Source organism: Pongo abelii, chromosome 1 (assembly GCF_028885655.2).
Source record: "Pongo abelii isolate AG06213 chromosome 1, NHGRI_mPonAbe1-v2.0_pri, whole genome shotgun sequence".
In the NCBI taxonomy this organism is placed as follows: domain Eukaryota; kingdom Metazoa; phylum Chordata; class Mammalia; order Primates; family Hominidae; genus Pongo; species Pongo abelii.
This window is the reverse complement of record NC_071985.2, coordinates 216,247,872-216,268,174: the sequence shown is the minus strand read 5'-3', so window position 1 is coordinate 216,268,174 and position 20,303 is coordinate 216,247,872. Positions and strand designations below refer to the sequence as shown.

Genomic DNA, 20,303 nt, shown 5'->3' with positions numbered 1-20,303 from the left:
CTGTGTGCAGGCAGTCATGTAGATGCGTCAGAACGTCAGACCTGGCCACATCATCACCTGCTGGTACAGAAGATAAGCTTTGAGCCCAGAGAAGGTGGTTGGAATCCAGATCCCCACTGTAGGGCTTGTGAGACCTTGGGGGTCTCACTCAATCTCTCTAAGTCTTTGTGGCCTCGTCTACACATGGGCATCCTGGTAGGACCCACTCCATGGGGATGTTGACGTGAGGCAGGATTTGAACTAAAGCCTGCTTGATCCCACAGCCTGGCTCTGAATTAATGAGGCAAATTCTTTGCTTCAAAGCCAACGCAAGCAAACAAAAACAAACACAAGATATCCAACCCACCGAACGCTCTATGTTCACGCCAGACCCCCATGCATGCGCCCTCTGAGTGCTCCTTGTTGGGACCCATCTGCCACCCCCCAATTGCCTCATTAAAGGCAGAGCCTGACACCAACGGCCCAGATGCAACCACAGCTCTGAGGCCGCATGGGCGTCCCCCTGGCAGGCGTGGTCCACACCTGCACTGTCTGGTCTGACACCCAGAGGCCCTGGCAAGAGGCAGGTATCCTGGAGCATGCAGAGAACATCAACTTCCACGCAAGAAAGCTCATCTTCTCCTCCCAGCTCTGCCACAAGCTAGCTCTGGCACCTTGGGCAAGAGCTAGTCACTTTTACTCTCTGAGCATCAGTTTTCCTTCTGTAAAATGGGTTGTAGTAATAAGCCCATATATACCTTGTATTGTAGTGAGATGTAGCTGAGATACAGTCTGGAAAGCATGTGTCATATAGACAGGCAGCTAATGAATCTCACACTCTGGAACTGGACACCTTTGGTTCCAATTCTGGCCCTACCACTCTCGAGCTGTGGAAGCACTCTGCACCTCCGTTTTCTCCTCTGTAAAATGGGTATAATAATGGCACCAACCTCAGAGGGCTGCTGTGAGGGTGAAATAAGGGGATAATGGTATTATCTAGTTCACAGGTTTGTCGTAATGAGCTATTCTATGTGAAGTGCAGGAAAACGTGCCTGGCGTAGAGAATGTGAGCTGTCATGTGGGTGGCCCAGATAGAGAGACTTGTCCCAAACCTGGTTGGTCTTTGAACATGTAGCCTGGCCTGTGACTGCTTACCTAAAATCTCCCTGCTTTTCCCACCTTCTCCTCTCTGATATGCCTGTTTGACATAGGTGAGATTGGATAGATCAAGGTGTTCAGGGCCTCTAGGCAGGGATGGGGCTGTGGGCATGAGGACTGGGACCCAACCCCTCAACTCCACTCTCCACCCCAGGCTTTCTGAGCCATCCATCCTTCCCAGGAAACTGACAGAGCCACTCTGCCACTGGTACCAGCATTGACACCCACCTAGAGGTCCGAGGGGCAGCCCCAGGGCAGAGGAGATTTTGAGAGCCCACACCCCTGACCTGAGTGGGGAAGGGTTGAGCCTCTGGGCCACAGACCGCAGGTGCTGACTCATGGCCTCTGCTGGGCGATATAAAGGAACCAGCCCAGGGGCTTCCTACAGCCAGAGGGACGAGCTAGCCCGACAATGGCCCAGGGAACGTTGATCCGTGTGGCCCCAGAGCAGCCCACCCATGCCGTGTGTGTGCTGGGCACCTTGACTCAGCTTGACGTCTGCAGGTATGAGGGGGACCTTCTGGGGTTTTGGAGGCAGGTCAGGAGATGCTGGATGAGCCAGTTCTACTGACACAGGAGCATGTGTTTGGCCCAGGCTCCAGGCTCCAGCTTCTGCAGGCACTGCCAGGGGAGTGAGAAGCTGCAGGCACTGCCAGCTGGAGAGAGAAGACCCCAGCAGCCCTGGGAAGTGCCAGTCTCATGGCTGTGGGTTCTTTGCCATGTACAAGTGCAAATTCCCCAGGACCACACCACACATAAATTATTATGGGGCAAACCAGGCCATCCGTCTCCCTGTCTTCATCGAGGCAACAGAAGCTTACAGAGAGTCTGTGACTTGCTCAAGGTCACACAGCAAGTGTGCCCTGGAAGTAAGGTTAGCCCCTGGGCCTCCTGGTTCACAGCACAGTTTGTTACCCCACATCTCTTAGCTAAGCCTCCCTCAGTGGGTGCGTAATAGCATGGGTGGGGATGGTGAAATGGGGCTCTCTGGTGTGGCAGAGACTGAGGTAGGAAGCCTGGACCTGCTGCTGGCTAGCAAGGAGGCCTTGGGCAACTGAGCCTCAGTTTCCTCCTCTGTGAAACGGGGATAATACTCACATCATGGGCTGGTTACAGGAATTCAATGTGAAAAAATGTGCAGATGTTGGTTGAGTACTTAGCACAGTAGTGGGCCCATCCCTGGTAGTTTTTATTCACTCATTTAACCAATGCTGTGTGCCATGCCCTGTGGCAGGGTCTGGGTTAAACAAGAGAGTTGAGGAATGCTCTCAGGGAGTGTGCAGGGTCATTGTTGTTATTGTAGAAGAGGAATTAAAATAAATTTTAAAATGTGTAAGCAAAAACTCAGTTCTATGTTAAAAAAAAAAAAAATTTCCCGGAAAAAAAAAAAAAAAAGAGCTGGAGCCCCTTGAAAATTAACTGCCTGTTTTTTTGTGGCTAGTGAGCCTTATTGCTCTTCTTTTTCCAGGCATTGTAAAGACCCTGTTTCTCCAGCTGTGCAGCTGCAAGGTCACTAGACAGATAAACTCAAGCTGTAAAAATTTTTTTCCTTAAAAAGTAAAAAAATAATATAATGCATGTCTCAATTAAATAACCGTCTTTGTTTCTTGCCTCTACAATATGCTTCCCCCTGCACAGATCTCCCCCCGCCCCATGAAATGCTTAAAAGATAACTTAACTCTTTGTTCAGAGCTCAGTCTTTTTAAATATTAACCCAACCGAGCCAGTGCATCTAAATAGTAAATCCTCCTCAATCCCTCGGTCTCTCTGATTCCTAAATTATCCTGCAACAATTGCTGTTGTCAGGAATAGGAGTGGTGGCCCCTGGCTTCCCCATCCCAGGCTGGGCATCAGTGGCCCTAGAATGGTGCCCATAGGAGTGTCGGGGACATTTCTTTGAAAGTGTCACTTACTGCCTGAGCCCCAGCAGCCAGAGAACAGCAGGAAGTGTCGGGATGGTCTCCCAGGGCCACATGGTGGAGGCAGGAGACCAAGAAGTTGGGGAGAAAGGGAAAAAGAAAATCACCTGACATCATTTGAGGCGCCCCCAACTCCTCTGAGAATGGGTGTGGAGGAAATGACAGCGGCTGGAGCTAGCTCAGGGCCTCTCCCAGCATGCCCAGGCTAGCCCTCTACCCAGCGTCCAGGAGTAGTGATCAGGATCACAAGTGCTTCCTCTGGCCCTAGAGAGGTGGGTGGACAGCTGGTCAGGGTTGGGCAGAGAGGAAGGCATTGCCCATTTCTCCCAGAAAGGATGGGGACTCCGGAGCTCACAGGGGCCTCTAAATCCTTCTTTTCTCCTCCTTCAGCCACACATTGAGCCCTGTCACTCTATCCCCTGAACATCTCACATAACAATGGCTAATATTTACATGACACTTCCTACATTCAACTCATTCAACGGCCTTGGGAGGTTGGGAGGCAGGTAATGTTGTTATTCCCATTTTACAGAAGAGGAAACGGAGGCTCCAAGAAGTTAAGTAACCCACCTCAAGCCACACAGCTAGTAAGTAGGGGAGCCAGGACTCAACCCAGGCAGCCTGACTCTAGGACCCTCCTTTCTCCCCATGGGTCTCTGTTCCAGACCTTCCTGTCACTTCTTATCTGTTCTTAACATAGCCCCAGATAGCGCCTCCCTCCCATCTGCTGAGCAGCCATCAGCCTCTTCCTGAACCACACAGGTAGGAGGGCCACTCCCCCCTCACCTCCGCTCCTCATATGCATACCTCCATAACTTTGCTCAAGCCATTGTCTCTGTCTCCAAAGTCAGGAACCTTGGAGGCAGAGGTTGCAGTGAGCCAAGTTTGGGCTACTACACTCCAGCCTGGGCGACAGAGTAAGACTCTGTCTCAAAAAAAGAGGCAAAAACACCTAACCGAGGGTCACATAAATTAAAGGTGGCAAGCTGGGCACGGTGGCTTATGCCTGTAATCCCAGCACTTTGAGAGGCCAAGACGGGCAAATCACTAGAGGTCAGAATTTTCGAGACCAGCCTGGCCAACATGGGGAAACCCCATCTCTACTAAAAATACAAAAAAATTAGACCAGGCGCAATGGCTCACACCTGTAATCCCAGCACTTTGGGAGGCCGAGGCGGGCGGATCACAAGGTCAGGAGATTGAGACCATCCTGGCCAACATGGTGAAACCCCATCTCTACTAAAAATACAAAAATTAGCCAGGCGTGGTAGCGCGCAGCTATACTCCCAGCTGTTTGGGAGGCTGAGGCAGGAGAATCGCTTGAACCCACGAGGCAGATGCTGCAGTGAACCGAGATTGTGCCACTGAACTCCAGCCTGGGCGACATAGTGAGACTCCATCTCAAAAAAAAAAAAAAAATTAGATGGGAGTAGTGGCACATGCCTGTAATCCCAACTACTCAGGAGACTGAGGCACAAGAGTTGCTTGAACCTGGGAGGTGGAGGTTGCAGTGAGGCAAGATTGCACCACTGCACTCCAGCAAGGGCAACAGAGTGAGACTCTGTCTCAAAAAAAAAAAAAAAAAAAAAAAGTTAAAGGTGGAAAAGCCAGGACTGTCTGACCCGAAACCCACCCTGCTTCGCAGCACAGCCTGCCTCCAAATGCTGTGGAGTGGACCCCCCCTGGGCACTGCTCCCTGTGGGCAGAGCTCATTCAACTTCCAAAGGATTTGGTAAAGGCCTAGAAGGGGTCGGGGTCTAGGAGGTGCCAACTGCAAAGGGCAGTGCGCATTCAGAAGCTGCCATCTATGATCCCTTTTCTTCCTCCCAGGGTCTCCTTTTTTTTAGACGGAGTCTTGCTCTGTCCAGCCCAGGCAGGAGTGCAGTGGTACGATCTTGGCTCACTGCAAGCTCCACCTCCCGGGTTCACGCAATTCTCCTGCCTCAGCCTCCCGAGTAGCTGGGACTACAGGCGCCTGCCACCATGCCCAGCTAATTTTTTTGTATTTTCAGTAGAGATGGGGTTTCACCATGTTAGCCAGGACGGTCTCGATCTCCTGACCTCATGATCCACCTGCCTCGGCCTCCCAAAGTGCTGGGATTACAGGCGTGAGCCACCGCGCCCGGCCGGGTCTCCTTCTGAATAGACCAGTTGGCATGACAGTGGGGAGCCTGGACAAGTCTGTTTGTATCTCTGAGCCTTGGTTTACCCATCTGTAAAATGGGAAAATTGACACCCCTTGCTGGGTTATGGCGAAGATTGAATTATATAATGCACACCAAGTGTCTGGCAGAGGGGTCCCCTTTCCAATGCAAATCAAAGAAAATGACTAAGGTGAGTGTCAATCGTTTTCAGAGGTTTATTTCCAAGGTTAAGGACGTGCCCAGGAAAAGAATACAGAAACAGGAAAAATCTGTAGTCCGTGCCTTTTCCTAAATGGGTCTGGGGACTTCAATATTTAAAGGGAAAAGAGTGGGTATTGGGCTGGGTGCAGTGGCTCACACCTGTAATCCCAGCACTTTAGGAGGCCAAAGAGGGTGGAGCACCTGAGGTCAGGAGTTTGAGACCAGCCTGGACAACATGGTGAAACTCCATCTCTACTAAAAATACAAAAATTAGCCGGGCGTGGTGGCAGACACCTGTAATCACAGCTACTCAGGAAGCTGAGGCAAGAGAATCACTTGAACCCGGGAGGCGGAGGTTGCAGTGAGCGGAGATTGCACCATCGCACTCCAACCTGGGCAACAAGAGTGAAACTCCGCCTAAAAAAAAAAAAAAAAAGTGGGTATTGGGGGAAAGAGGAAGAAAGAAAAAAAAGATAGGTAGATAAGAGGTAAGTGGTTGCATTCTTTTGAGTCTTTGGTCAGCTTTCACTGAATACATTTTCCGTGTGAGGTGGGGAGAGGAATAGTCACTTATGCCTTGAGCTCAGTGAATCTATATTGTCACATATGATAAACATAGAGCAACAGAAGAAATCAGACATGCATTTGTTGCAGGTGAGCAGAGGGATAACTTTGATTTCTGTCCTTTGTTCCATGCCTGTGAAGATAAGCTATTAACTTACATTGTCAGGGTGAAATTCAACAGAACTGGTTCAGGGGAAAGATCTTAGGGCTCACAAGGAATTTCCTTGTCAGCAAATTGTGAGGGAGATATGTAGCTTTTTTTTTTTTAATCTTTGTAGCCATCTTATTTAGACACAAAATGGGGCTGGGCGCGGTGGCTTATGCCTGTAATCCCAGCACTTTGGGAGGTTGAGGCGGGCAGATCATGAGGTCAAGGGATCGAGACCATCCTGGCCAACATGGTGAAACTCAGTCTCTACTAAAAATACAAAAATTAGCTGGGCATGGTGGCGTGTGCCTGTAGTCTCAGCTACTCGGGAGGGTAAGGCAGGAGAATCACTTGAACCCAGGAGGCGGAGGTTGCAGTGAGCAGAGATGGTACCACTGCCCTCCAGCCTAGGCGACAGAGCAAGACTCTGCCTCAAAAAAAAAAAAAAAGAAAGAAACAATGGGACCAGGCGTGGTAGCTCATGCCTGTAATCTCAGCACTTTGGGAGGCTGAAGCGGGTGGATCACTTGAGGTCAGGAGTTCGAGACCAGCCTGGCCAGCATGGTGAAACCCCATCTCTACTAAAAATACAAAAACTTAGCCAGGCGTGGTGGTGCGTGCCTGTAATCCCAGCTACTCGGGAGACTGAGGCATGAGAATTGCTTGAACCTGGGAGGCGGAGGCTGCAGTCAGCCGAGATAATGCCACTGTACTCCAGCCTGCGTGACAGAGCAAGACCTTGTCAAAAAAAAAAAGGAAGGAAGGAAGAAAAGAAAGAAGGAAGGAAGAAAAGAAAGAAGGAAAGAAGGAAAGAAAGAAAATGGGAGGCAGATTTGCATGACCCAGTTCCTAGCTTGACTTTCCCTTTGGCTTAATGAGTTTGGGGTCCTGAGATTTATTTTCCTTTGACAGCAGCGAGGACTGCATGAGCCTCCGTGTGTGAGAGTGGCAGACACTGAGTGCCACCCTCATGGGGGTGGTTGGTCAGGAGATGGCAGATGCTGGAGTTGGAGGAATGATGTCACTGTCTGGGGCTCAAGCCCAGTGCTGGCTGTATGGAGGGTATTGGAAGTTACAAGAAGATTCAGCTCTGGATGGTCTTATGATAACACACATGGGTCACATGCTTGAGGGCATGCACACACCTGGTGTGAACCCCCAGATGTTTATGAAAGTTCCTTGTTTAGAGCTGAGAACATCTGGAACACAGCCAGAGGAAGCACACACATCTTAGGGTCGAATCCCAGTAGCCCAGTTCCCAGCTGGCCCTTACCTCTCTGAGCCTCAGTTTCCCCATCTAGCAGAGAGAGTGGCTATAAAGGTGCCAGACCCACCCATTTGTGCCCTTCTCCCTTCCCCTCTTGAGGAAGCCACATGGGACAGAGGGGGCTGAGGTGGACCTAGCCCCTCGGTCCACCTGCTGTGCGCCCCTCAGCCCACCTGCTGTGCGCCCCTCAGCCTCCATTGTCTTTTGAGCCCCTTATTCATTTTCTTGGTGGACCAGACACATGGCGTGTCTCTCTCCTGTCCCCATCCTCTGACCACAGTGCGCAGGCAGTTGGAAGGCCTGGCTTATCACTGAGGCTTTGAGAGAATGAAGGAAAACAACGGCACACAGAACCAAGAGAATGAGCCTCCAGGCTTTGGCAGAGAAACAAGAGCTTTGGTTAAGTTTTGGTTCGGCCAGATAGGTGTATCATAAATGGAGGCACCTGAGCAGAAAGGCACCAGAGCCACTGGGGCATCTCCTGGCCGGGAACTGCCCCCTGGGCTGAGCTGTCTGCTGCTTCATTTATTGTTATTATTAGTAGCCATCCCATACTGAGCAGTTACCACATGCCGGGCCCTCCAAACCTTGCAACCACCCAGGAAGCATGTAGACGTGATTCCCATTTTACGGAGAAGGAAGCTGAGACCAGGAAAGGTCAGTGGCTAGGCCAAGGTCACAGAGCCTGTCAGAAGCAGCTCAAGGTCATTGCCTCTCTCACTCCCTTGAGGCTGCCTGCTGCTCCTGGCCTGGCCTGGGAGAGGTTTCCCATGGGCAGCTGAACCACTCCACCCCAGCTGGTCTGCAGGAGAGTATCTGATCCCAAACTGCTCCAACCAGCTGGTGATGGCTGAGTGCAAAACCACAAGCACATGCTGTGCCCTGGCTGGCTGGTGTAGACAGACTGGCCTGCTGTGGTATGTGATGTGTTGGGAATTCGTATGTTCCGTTCACACTGACGCTGGCAATCTCCCCGAGGCCCAGGTCAGTGCCACCCGGGGTGATGACAACCCAGCCATCCTGCCCCCCACCCCCGTCAGCATGGGAACCAGGCTGGGAGCAGGTGGGTAAGCCACCACCTGAGCTGAGGGGACAGGCAGGGACAGCCACGGCTTGAGTTTAGCAGATGTAGAATGACGTCCTTGTCAAGGAGGACTGGGGGGAGTCCACAAGGGAACCCCAGATTTTCCACCTTGTCCCATTCACCTTTGTCCTCAGCGCAAGGTCTGGTACACAGTGAGGGGTGAGTGAGTGTGTGGTGATTGACTGATTGAATGAACAAGTGAAGGAATGAGTGTGTGTTTTAAGGGAAACTATGCCTGTCACACAGGAGGTGCTATTTAAGTGTTTGTTGAGTGAATGAAAGAAAGTTGAGTGCTGAAAGGGCATCATTCCTCTTTGCATCCCCTATAATGTGTGGGACATACTTGGCACTCAGTTATCATGAAATCTTTTTGCAACAAGAGCGGGTGGAGGATAAAAGGGAAAGAGAGAAAAATTGAGAGGGAGATGGAGAGAAAGAGAACATACTCAAAAACATTCCACCATCCTGACATCAGCCACTACCATCCCTTACAGCGCAGGAGCCCCTACATCCCAGGCCACTGGGACATGGGTTTTGCTTCCATGGCCCTTCAGGAACGACCCCCCCGACTGGCTCCTTTGGTCAAAGACTGCAGTGTGAGTTCAACAGGAGAGAGAGGAGGGGAGGAGCAAGTAAAAGAAAACTTTCTAAAAATCGGTGCCTGCTTTGACCCATACCCTTTTCTCATACCTTCCCTTGTAGCCCTGGGAAAGAGGAATTCTTCCTTTCCATTTTTGGAGAAAATTCTGGGATCCTACACTGGGTTCCCATTCAGCGGCTGCTCTCTCAACCCCCAGTCCCCACCCACGGTGACCTCACAGCCCCCAGGGCTACACCTGTCACTTGAACCTGGCTGCCTCCCTAATGACCCACAGCTCTGCCCTGACCCCTCCTCTCTCGGCCCCTATCCACAGGGGTGCCTCCACCCAGATGGCCCAGCGAAAACAAAACCATCCTGGCTCCCTGCCTTTTCCTCCTCCTGATGAGGAAGCTGCCACCCCCATCTTCCCATTTATGTCAATAACACTCCTGGCTGGATGCAGTGGCTCACACCTATAATCCCAACACTTTGGGAGGCCAAGGTGGGCTGATCACATGAGGCCAGAAGTTTGAGACCAGCCTAGTCAACATGGCGAAACCCCATCTCTACTAAAAATACAAAAATTAGCTGGGCATGCTGGTACACGTCTGTAGTCTCAGCTACTAAGGAGGCTGAGGCAGGAGAATCATTTGAACCTGTGAGGTGGAGGTTGCTGTGAGCCGAGATCACACCACTGCACTCCAGCCTGGGTGATAGAGCAAGACTCTGTCTCAAAAATAAATAAATAGCCAGGCGCGGTGGCTCATGCCTGTAATCCTAGCACTTTGGGAGGCTGAGGCGGGCGGATCACGAGGTCAGGAGATCGAGACCATCCTGGCTAACACAGTGAAACCCTGTCTCTACTAAAAATACAAAAAAATTAGCCAGGCCTGGTGGCGGGCGCCTGTAGTCCCAGCTACTTGGGAGGCTGAGGCAGGAGAATGGCATGAACCTGGGAGGTGGAGCTTGCAGTGAGCCAAGATCGCACCACTGCACTCCAGCCTGGGCGACAGAGCGAGACTCTGTCTCAAAATAAATAAATTAATTAATTAATTAATTTAAATACATAAAATAACACCCCTGCCCAATAACAACCCCCCCACCCGTCTCCCCTGCCCCGCACCCAGCTTCTATCTGTAGCTGCATTTCAGCCGGGCATTCAGCAGAAGCTGTGGGACTGCATGACTGGGGTGGAGCCTCAGTGTGCTCACCTGTAAAATGGGAAGAGGGATGCCTGCCTCACAGTAGCAAGACCTCATAGTGCTGCCGTGAATGTTCAGCTGATGAGACAGTGTGTGGAGAACGCCAGGCTCACAGTAGCTCTCAACAGATACCAGTGTATGCATTCTCTCCAGCCTCAGTTTCTTCATTTGTAGAAGGGGAACTCCAATAGTACCTACATCGCAGAGTTGTCATGGAGATGCCTGTAGAGATGGGGTTTAGTCATGTTGCCCAGGCTGGTCTCAAACTTCTGGACTCAAGCAATCCACCTGCCTCAGCTTCCCAAAGTGCTAGGGTTACAGGCATGAGCCAGCATGTCTGGCTGTGTGTATGGCTTCTCTGCATAAGAAAATAGCAATAACAATGCATGCCATAGACATAATGCTGACGGAGTCTCGCTCTTGTCGCCTAGGCTGGAGTGCAATGGTGAGATCTTGGCTCACTGCAATCTCCACCTCCCAGGTTCAAGCAATTCTCCTGCCTCAGCCTCCTGAGTAGCTGGGATTACAGACACCCACCACCACACCTGGCTTATTTTTTTGTATTTTTAGTAGAGACGGAGTTTCATCATGTTGGCCAGGCTGGTCTCGAACTCCTGACCTCAGGTGATCCACCCTCCTCGGCCTCCCAAAGTGCTGAGATTACAGGCGTGAGCCACCGTGCCTGGCCATCATAATGCTTTATTTATTCTGTCCTGTGCATCATGGCATGGTTCCCTCAGATTCCACTCAAAAATCTGAGTAATTCAACAAACTCATATTAGCATCTTCTTTGGCAGTGGTTCTCACACTTGAGTGTGTATCAAAAGCATCTTGAGAGTGTGTTAAAACACAGATTGCCGCCGGGCACTGTGGCTTATGCCTGTAATCCCAGCCACTTTGGGAGGCCAAGGCAGGAGGATCACTTGAGGTCAGGAGTTCGAGACCAGCCTAGGCAACATATTGAGGCTCTAATCTCTATAATTTTTTTTTTTTAAATTAGCTGGATGTGGTAGTGTGTGCCTGTAGTCCCAGCTACTCAGGAGGCTGAGGCAGGAGGCTTGCTCGAGCCCAGGAGTTCAAGTCTGCCGTGAGCTATGATTGTGCCTCTGCACTCCAGCAAGACCTCCTCTCAGAAAAACCAAAACAAACAAAAAACACACACTTCTGGGCCCCACTCCTAGACTTTCCAACTCAGTAGGTCTGAGCGGAGCCCAAGAATCTGCATTTTTAACAAATTCCCCAGTGAGGCAGATGCTGCTGTTCTGAAGACCACACTTTGGGAAGCATTAGTCTTTAGGAAGTGCTGGATGCTGGGCACAGCAGGGTGGCACCAATGCAGAGAAAGAGGTAGTCGTGATGTGGCAGGAATGGCACCAGGCTGGGCTGCAAGAGGACCCAGACCTGCCATTATCAGCCAGCACCCAGACACGTCACTTTGCCTCTCTGAACCTGTTTTCTCATCTGTAAAAGAATAACAATGGCTCACTCATAGGATGATTGTGAAAACAAAGGTTAATGGCCACACAGAGAAAGGTGACTAGCTTGTCATCTGCTGTAGGCATGTGAACACCAACTCAGGCAACGGTGTCAGGACGGGAGAAGGTGCCAAGACCGAAAGTCACTGAGGATGACAGAAATTCTAAATGTCAAACTCCCAAACGGAGGCGGGGAGAATAACCTGACTGCTGAGTGTGTCTTAATGTCTTGATCAGACTTCCCGTGACTTTGAGCTCTGAATAAACATTTTTATATTTTCACCTTTTGCCGTTCATATGCACACAAGGCGAAAATTGGCATGCTGATTTTTTTTCTTTTTTTTTCTTTTTCTTTTTTTTGAGATGGAGTCTCGCTCTATCGCCCAGGCTGGAGTGCAGTGGCGCGATCTTGGCTCACTGCAAACTCCGCCTCCCGGGTTCATGCCATTCTCTTGTCTCAGCCTCCCGAGTAGCTGGGACTGTAGGCACCCGCCACAACGCCTGGCTAATTTTTTTGTATTTTTAGTAGAGATGGGGTTTCACTGTGTTAGCCAAGATGATCTCGATCTCCTGACCTCGTGACCCGCCCACCTCAGCCTCCCAAAGTGTTGGGATTACAGGCGGGAGCCACTGCACCCAGCCTTTTTTTTTCTTTTTGTGGAGACAGGGTCTTGCTATTTTGCCCAGGCTGGTCGAAAGCAGTCCTCCCACCTCAGCCTCCCAAAATGCTGGGATTACAGGCATGAGCCATCGTGCTTGGCCAGCATACTAACTTTTTAAAAAATCTACTATCACATGCCCCTGGCTTTTTCTTTTTTCTTATGAAGATGCTGATTTTGGTTCAAGTGTTTTTTTGATTGCCTGCCACTTTTCCAGACCTCAGCCATCATATCACTCAAGAGTACAGGGTTTTACCTAGGATCGAGAGAGAGACAAACAGAGGCATGGCGTGGTGGCTCATGTCTGTAATCCCAGCACTTTGGAAGGCCAAGATGGGAGGATCCATTGGGCCCAGGGGTTCAAGACCAGCCTGGAGATAAGGAGACTCCATCTCTACAGACAATAATTTTTTAAAAATTAGCCAGGGGTGATGGCATGTACCTGTGGTCCCAGCTACTTGAGTACGAGGCTACTTCAGCCTGGGAGGTTGAGTTGCAGTGCACTGTGATTGTGCTACTGCACTCTAGCCTGGGTGAGAGAATGAGATCCCATCTCTTAAAAAAAGAAAGACAGAGACATTCAAAGACAGAGGGTGTATTAGTTTCCTATTCGTTAAAAGAAACACAAGACAAATTAAATTTAACAGCTTAGTGGAGCAAAGAACCATTAGTGAATCAGGCAGCCCCCTCTACCCAAACCAGAATAGGTTCAGAAAGACTCAGGAGCTGCCACATGGTTAAACAATATTTATGGACAGAAAAACGAAAGTGACCCACAGAACACAGAAGCGAGGCTCAGAAACAGCTGGATTGACTACAGCTCGGCATCTGCCTCATTTGAACATGGTTTGAACAGCTGGCTGCCTGAGATCAGCCAAAACAGTGCTTGGTATAAAAGTAGGTCACGGGCTGTTTACACCTCCAGTTAGGTTATAGTTTACTATGTACAAAGAAACCTTCCAGCCGAACTTAAAATACCTAAGGAGGCAGCTGTGGGGTAAACTTAGTATAACACATTGCTGCTGTAGCAAATCACCACAAACGTAAGTGACTTCAGACAGCACAAATTTATTACCTTCCCATTCGCAAGATCAGAAGTCCAAAAAATGAATCTTACTTGGCTAAAATCAAGGTGTCAGCAGGGCTGCATTCCTTCTGGAAGCTCCAGGGGCGAACCCATTCCTTGCAGCTTTTAGAGGCACCCGCATTCCTTGGCTTGTGGCCCCTTCCAGCAATAGCATCACTCTGATCTCTGCTGCCATCACCACAGTTTCCCTGACTCCTTTGTATTACTGGAAAGTGGTCCCAATCCACACCCCAAGAGAGGGTTCTTGAATTTTGCCCAAGAAAGAATTCAAGGTGAATCCATAAAGTGAAAGCAAGTTTATTAAGAACGCAAAGGAATAAAAGAATGGCTACTCCATAGACAGAGCAGTCCCAAAGGCTGCTGGTTGCCCATTTTTATGGTTATTTCTTGATTATATGCTAAACAAAGGGTGGATTATTCATGAGTTTTCAGGGTAAAGGGTGGGCAATTCCCTGAACTGAGGGTTCCTCCACTTTTTAGACCATATAGGTAACTTCCAAGCGTTGCCATAGCATCTGTAAACTGTCATGACACTGGTGGGAGTGTCTTTTAGCATGCTAATGTATTATAATTAGTGTATAATGAGCAGTGAGGACAACCGGAGGTCACTATCATCATCATCTCGGTTTTGGTGGGGTTTGGCTGGCTTCTTTACTCTCACCTGTTTTATCAGCAAGGTCTTTATGACCTGTATGTTGTGCCGACCTCCTATCTCATCCTGTGACTTAGAATGCCTAAGTTACTGGGAACGCAGCCCAGCAGATCTCAGCCTTATTTTACGCAACCCCTATTCAAGTTGGAGTTGCTCTGGTTCAAATGCCTCTGACACTAGTGGTTACACTGGGCCCATCTGGCTAGTCTAGGATAATCTCCCCATCTCAAGATCGTTAACTTAATCACATTTGCAAGTTTCCTTTTCTGTGTAAGGTAACATATTCACAGGTTTGGGGGACTAGGATGTGGTCATCTTTGGGAGACCATTGTTCTGCCTACCACAGAGGGCTGATCTCATTTTGAGGAAGAAATCCCTTTTGGTTGGAGTGATAAAGGGAGGATTCAATGGCAGAGAACCCACTGAGATGGGCCTTCAGGGCTGGATTGGATTGGATTCTGCAAGAAGGATGTGGGAAGGGAGAGCCCTCCAGATGAGAGGCAGGTGAGAAGCAAAGCCCGGGAGATGAGAAAGTGGGGGGCAGGTGCAGGGAACTGTGGGCCATTCAGTCTGACCATAGCACAGGGAGAGCAGCACGGGGGACCACTGGGGCCAGGCCAGGGCCCACCCTCACTCTCTTTATGAAGCAGAGATCCAATATACCTAACTCTGAGTTTGGGAAAGTGACTTCACCTCTCCGTGCCTCAGTTTTCTCATCTGTAAAATGAACAGTACCCGCCTTACAGGCTGGTGGTGAGAACCGAATTAGTTAATGTGTGGGCATGTGAACAGTGCCTGGAGCAGAGTAAATTGCCTGTGAGTAATTGCTGTCATTTAAGAATGTGAAATTGACTTCCTGAGGGTAGAATGAGAGCCCAAGCCAGGGTGGGCCGGAAATGGAATGAAATCTCCTTTTCTGTCTACTTCAGACTTCTTAGGTTCTTCAAAGGCTATGTCAAATTCCGTCTCCTGAAGGATCAACATCAGAATGTTAGTGATTGTCTTGCAAATCAACGAAAATGACCAAGACGAGTCTCAATCATTTTAGGAGGTTTATTTGCCGAAGTTAAGGACACGTGTCTGGGAGGCAGGTCCATGCCCTTCTCTAAAGATGATTTTGAGGCCTTGGATATATAAAGGAGAAAGGGTGGATAATGGAAGAAGAGGAAGAAATTTTTTTAATGTGTGGGTGGATAAGAGACAAACAGTTGCATCCTTTTGAGTCTTTGATCAGCATTTCACTGAAAACACAATTTTCATGTGAGGCAAGGTAGAGGAATAGTCACTTATGCATTCATCTAGCTCAGTGAATCTGCATTTTTACATAAGATAACATAAACATAGTGGAGAGGAAGCAATTAGATATGCATTTGACTCAGGGGAGCAGAGGGATGACTTTGAGTTCTGTCCTTTGTCCTGCACCTGTAAAGATAAGCTCTGTCCTTTGTCCTGTACCTGTAAAGATAAGCTATCAGCTGGGCGTGGTGGCTCACACCTGTAATCCCAACACTTTGGGAGGCCAAGGCAGGTGGATCACCTGAGGTCAGGAGTTTGAGACCAGCCTGATCAATATGGTGAAACCCTATCTCTACTAAAAATACAAAAAATTAGCCGGGCGTGGTGGCATGCACCTGTAGTCCCAGCTACTTGGGAGGCTGAGACAGGAGAATTGCTCGAACCTGGGAGGTGGAGGTTGCAGTGAGCTGAGATTGTGCCACTGCACTCCAGCCTGGGCGACAGAGTGAGACTCCATCTCGAAAAAAAAAAAAAAAAGATAAGCTATAAATGTACATTGCCTGGGAGAAATTCAACAGAACAGTTTTAGGGTAAAGATCTTTGGGGCCCACAAGGAATTTCCTTGTGGGCCAATTGTGAGGGAAGTATGTAGCTTTTTATCTTTATAGTTATTTTATTTATGAACCATGAGACACAGGTTTGAGGGACCCAGTTCCCAGGACTCTTCCCTTTGGCTTAGTGAGTTTGGGTTCCCAAGACTGTCCTTTCACAGTCTCTAAGTGGTAAGATTCATTTTCTTCTAGGCAATTTATGTCTTCTTCCTCCCTCCCTCCCTTCCTTTCTTTCCTTCTTCTTTGTCTTTTTCTCTCTTTCTCCCCTTCTCCCCCTCCCACTCCTTCTTTCTTCTGGTATACTGTATTAGCTATCTACACTGTGTAACAAATTGTCCCAAAATTTAGTGGCTCAAAATGATGACATTTATTATATCATAATTTCTATAGGTCAGCAATCCAGTATGGTTTAGCTGAGTTCTCTGCTCCAAGGTTTCTCATAATCAAGGTATTGGTAGAGCCATAGTCATGCTAAGGCTCCACCAGGGAAGGTGCCACTTCCAAGCCCACTCATATGGCTGTTGGTAGGATTCAGGGCCTTGCAGGGTGTTGGAACCTCAGTTCCTCCTTGGCTGTTGGCTGGAAGCCTCCCTCAGTTTCCTGCCATGTTGGCCTCTCCATAGCTCACAAAATGGCAGCTTGCTTCATCAAGGTGAGCAAGCCAAGAAGGCAAGAGACAGGCAGAGAGAGAGACAGAGAGAGAGAGAATTCTATTGTAACCTTATGACAGAAGTGATATTCCAGCACTTTTACCATTTTCCGCTGGTTAGAAGGAAGTCAGTAGGTCCAGCCCATACTCAAGGGGAGAGAATTACACGAAGGCATGAACAGCAAGATGGGAATTATTGCAGACCATCTTAGAAGTCTGTCCACCATATACTTTTCCTGTATTTTCCTAATTTTTTATAATGAATACATATAACTCTTAATATAGAGACATATATTCAATACAAAGATAAAAATAGAAAATGTAATCCTAGGCCAGGTACTGTGACTCATGCCTGTAATCCCAGCACTTTGGGAGGCCAAGGCGGCGGATCACTTGAGTCTAGGGGTTCAAGACTAGCCTGCATGACATGGCAAAACCCCATCTCTACAAAAATACAAAAATTAGCTGGGTGTGATTGTGCACGCCTGTAGTTCTGGCTACTTGGGAGGCTGAGATGAGAGGTTAGCTTAAGCCCAGGAGGCAGACGTTGCAGTGAGCTGAGATCACACCACTACACTCCAGCCTGGGCAACAGAGTGAGACCTCACCTCAAAAAACAAACAAACAAACAACAACAACAACAACAAAAACAAACAAACAAAAAACACATGTAATCCTAAGTGTTTCTGTGACCTTACGTGGAAGGAGTTCTGCCTCTCTAGGGAGTCTCCACTATGAATCCACTATAATTTATTAGCTACTCTTTTGTGGGTATTTAGACCATGTTTCATTGTTCACATTACAGAAAGGGCTGCTCTGAACTTTCTTGAACATGTCTCCTAGTGAACACACGAAAGAGATTCTCCAGAATGTCTGCCTAGAAGTCGAATTACTGGGTTTGGGGTTGGCTAATAACACCAAGTTGGGTTTTTTTTTTTTTTTTTTGGCAAAATGGTTAATTTCACACTCCAGTAAGCAGTGTGTTAGAGTTTCTGTTGAATCGTATCATCTATAGTGTTATTTTTCACCAGTTGAGTGGGTATAAAACCCTATTTCTTTATGGTGGTGACCTTTTCATTCTCTTACTTGTTAGTAAGGTGAAGTGCCTCTTCGTGTTTTCATGTTGATTTGCCTAAGTTCTTTAAATAGTCTGCATGCTAAGCCTTTGTTGGTTTTATGTTGTGAATATATTCTCCTTAGATTTTGCTGGTCTTTTTACTTTATATTGTCTTTTGATTAACAAAATTTATTTTCTTTTTTAATTTTTAAATTGATTTTAATTTTTTAAAAAATAGAGACAGGGTCTCACTATGTTGCCCCAGCTGGTCTTGAGCTCCTGGCTCAAGTGATCTTCCCACTTTGGCCTCCCAAAGCACTGGGATTACAGGCGTGAGCCACCGCACCTGGCCTATTTATTTATATCTAGTTGAGTTGTTTGATCTTTTCCTTCATGTTTACTGGTTTTGTGTCTTGTTTCAGAGAAAGCATAAATATGTTATCCTGTATCCTCTTTTAGAGATTCAAAGTTCTGACTTTCACATTTAAGTCTTTATCTCCCTCCAGCTGATTTTTGTGTGTGGTGTGAGGCTGGGATCAATTTAATTATTTTTCCAATTTAGTATTTTCTATATGAAAGAGCAATTGCTCCAGCAACATTTATGATATAGTCTCTACTACCTCCAGCCATCTGCAAGCCTATTTCTGTCATAGATCAAGTTGTATCTCCTTTAAGTTTTATCCTTCCTTTGTCTTGGCCTGAGCCATTAAAACCCCATCTTAAGTTCCATGGCTTTATAGGAAGTCTTATACCTGGTTGAGAAAGTGCCTCACCTTTTACTACTTTCCTTTACAAGTACCTTGACCAACTTAGTTCCTGGATTTCTCATGTAGATTTAAAAATCAACTTGTCAAGTTCCATGAGAAACCCTAAAATTCCATTGAATATATAAATCCATTGGAGAGAATTCATACTTTTATGGCAATAAGCCTTCCTAACCATATACATAGTATTTCTATTTCTTTGGATCTTCTCTAATGGCTTTCAATAAGGTTTGAATATTTTCTTCATAAAAATCTTACACATTTTGCTAGATTTATCTTAGGTACTTTGCAGTATTTTTTCCTTTTGTAAATTATATCTGTTTTTTAAAAATTGTTTTCTTCTTGAAGAAATGGTTTGCTAGAAAAAAAAGAAAAATATTTGTTTCCTATTTATTGCTGATGTATAGAAATGTAATTTATTTTTTCCTCTTTATTAGTCACCTTATCAAACTTTTGTCTTTTTATTTATTTTTAATTTTTAAAAAAGTTTAATTCACTCTTTTGGAGTTTGCAGACAACTGTATTTTCTGTCAATATTGGCAGTTTTTTTTCTTACTTTTCACTCTTTATATCTTTTACTTTATGTCTTTTTACCTCTTGCTGCAGTGGTTAGAATCATCCACACAATGTCAAAAAGATGTGAGGGTGGGTATCCTTACCACGTTCCTGATGTTTTTGTTTTTTTTTTTTTTTAAACAGAGTCTCACTCTGTTACCCAGGCTGGAGTGCAATGGCACAATCTTGGCTCACTGCAACCTCTGCCTCCCAGGTTCAAACAATTCTCATGCCTCAGCCTCCCCAGTAGCTGAGATTACAGACGTGCACTACCCAGTTAATTTTTGTATTTTTAGTAGAGACAGGGTTTCGCCATGTTGGCCAGGCTGGTCTCCAACTCCTGACCTCATGGGATCTGCCCACCTCAGCTTCCCAAAGTTCTAGGATTACAGGCATGAGCCACTGTGCCCAGTCCCATGTTTCTGACTTTAAAGGGAAGGTTTTCACATTTTCCCTGTTAAACAGGACATTCTCTGTGGGTCTTTTGTTAACCTTTTATCAACTATCTATAGAAAAAAAAATCTGCTTTATCTTCAGTAATGTTTCTTTTGCTTTCCTAATATTTTTTCTCTTGATCAATGTTGCCAGAGATTTGTCAGTTTTATTGGTCTATTCTAAGAACCAACTTTTGGCTTTATTGATTTGTTTTATTATTTCACAGATTTCTTCCAACTTTATTTTATTTTGGGATTTTACATTACATTTTCTTTTTCTATTAATTTTCAGCTTTTACTTTCTTTTTTAAAAATATAAACATTTAAGGCATAAAGTATCACTTTTACATCTCCCCAAAAGTTTTGAAAATAGTATTTTAGTTATTGCTCAGTCCTAAGTATCATTACTTAATTTCCATTATTAATTGTACTTTGACTTGTGAGTAATTGAGATGTCTGGTTTTAAATTTCCAAATGTATGGGGCTTTTAAAAACATACTTTATACTAGTGACTTCTAACTTAGTTACATTATGATCAGAGACTCTGCTACCCATATACTACCTCTCCTTTAATGTTTGTCACACTGTTGTTGACTTGCTTTATGGCCAATTACATAGTCACTTTTTTAGATGACCCATGACCCATGTGTGCTTTGCTTGGGAAAATGTATATTTGCTAGTTGTGGGATACACAATTCTATATATATCCACTAAATCAAGTTTGTTAATTATGTTAGCAAAATCTGTATCATTACTAAATTTTTATCTGCTTAATCTATTGTTAATTGAGAAAGAAGAGTTGAAATCTTCAACTCTGATGGTGGTTTTGTCAACTTCTTTTCCCTATGACTGTATTTCTATTAATGTTTGCCTTATATG

General features: G+C 46.8%; 1 protein-coding gene across 1 annotated transcript in view; it reads left to right on the top strand.

The window, feature by feature from the left end:
- The first annotated feature begins 1,530 nt into the window (after positions 1 to 1,530).
- The window catches only part of PADI4 (peptidyl arginine deiminase 4), a 57,539-nt gene continuing 38,766 nt past the window's right edge, over positions 1,531 to 20,303 (top strand). The window contains exon 1 of the mRNA XM_024253522.3: positions 1,531 to 1,641. Coding sequence (XP_024109290.2) covers positions 1,550 to 1,641 — 92 coding nt within the window. The 5' untranslated portion in view covers positions 1,531 to 1,549. The remainder of the gene's footprint in view (positions 1,642 to 20,303) is intronic.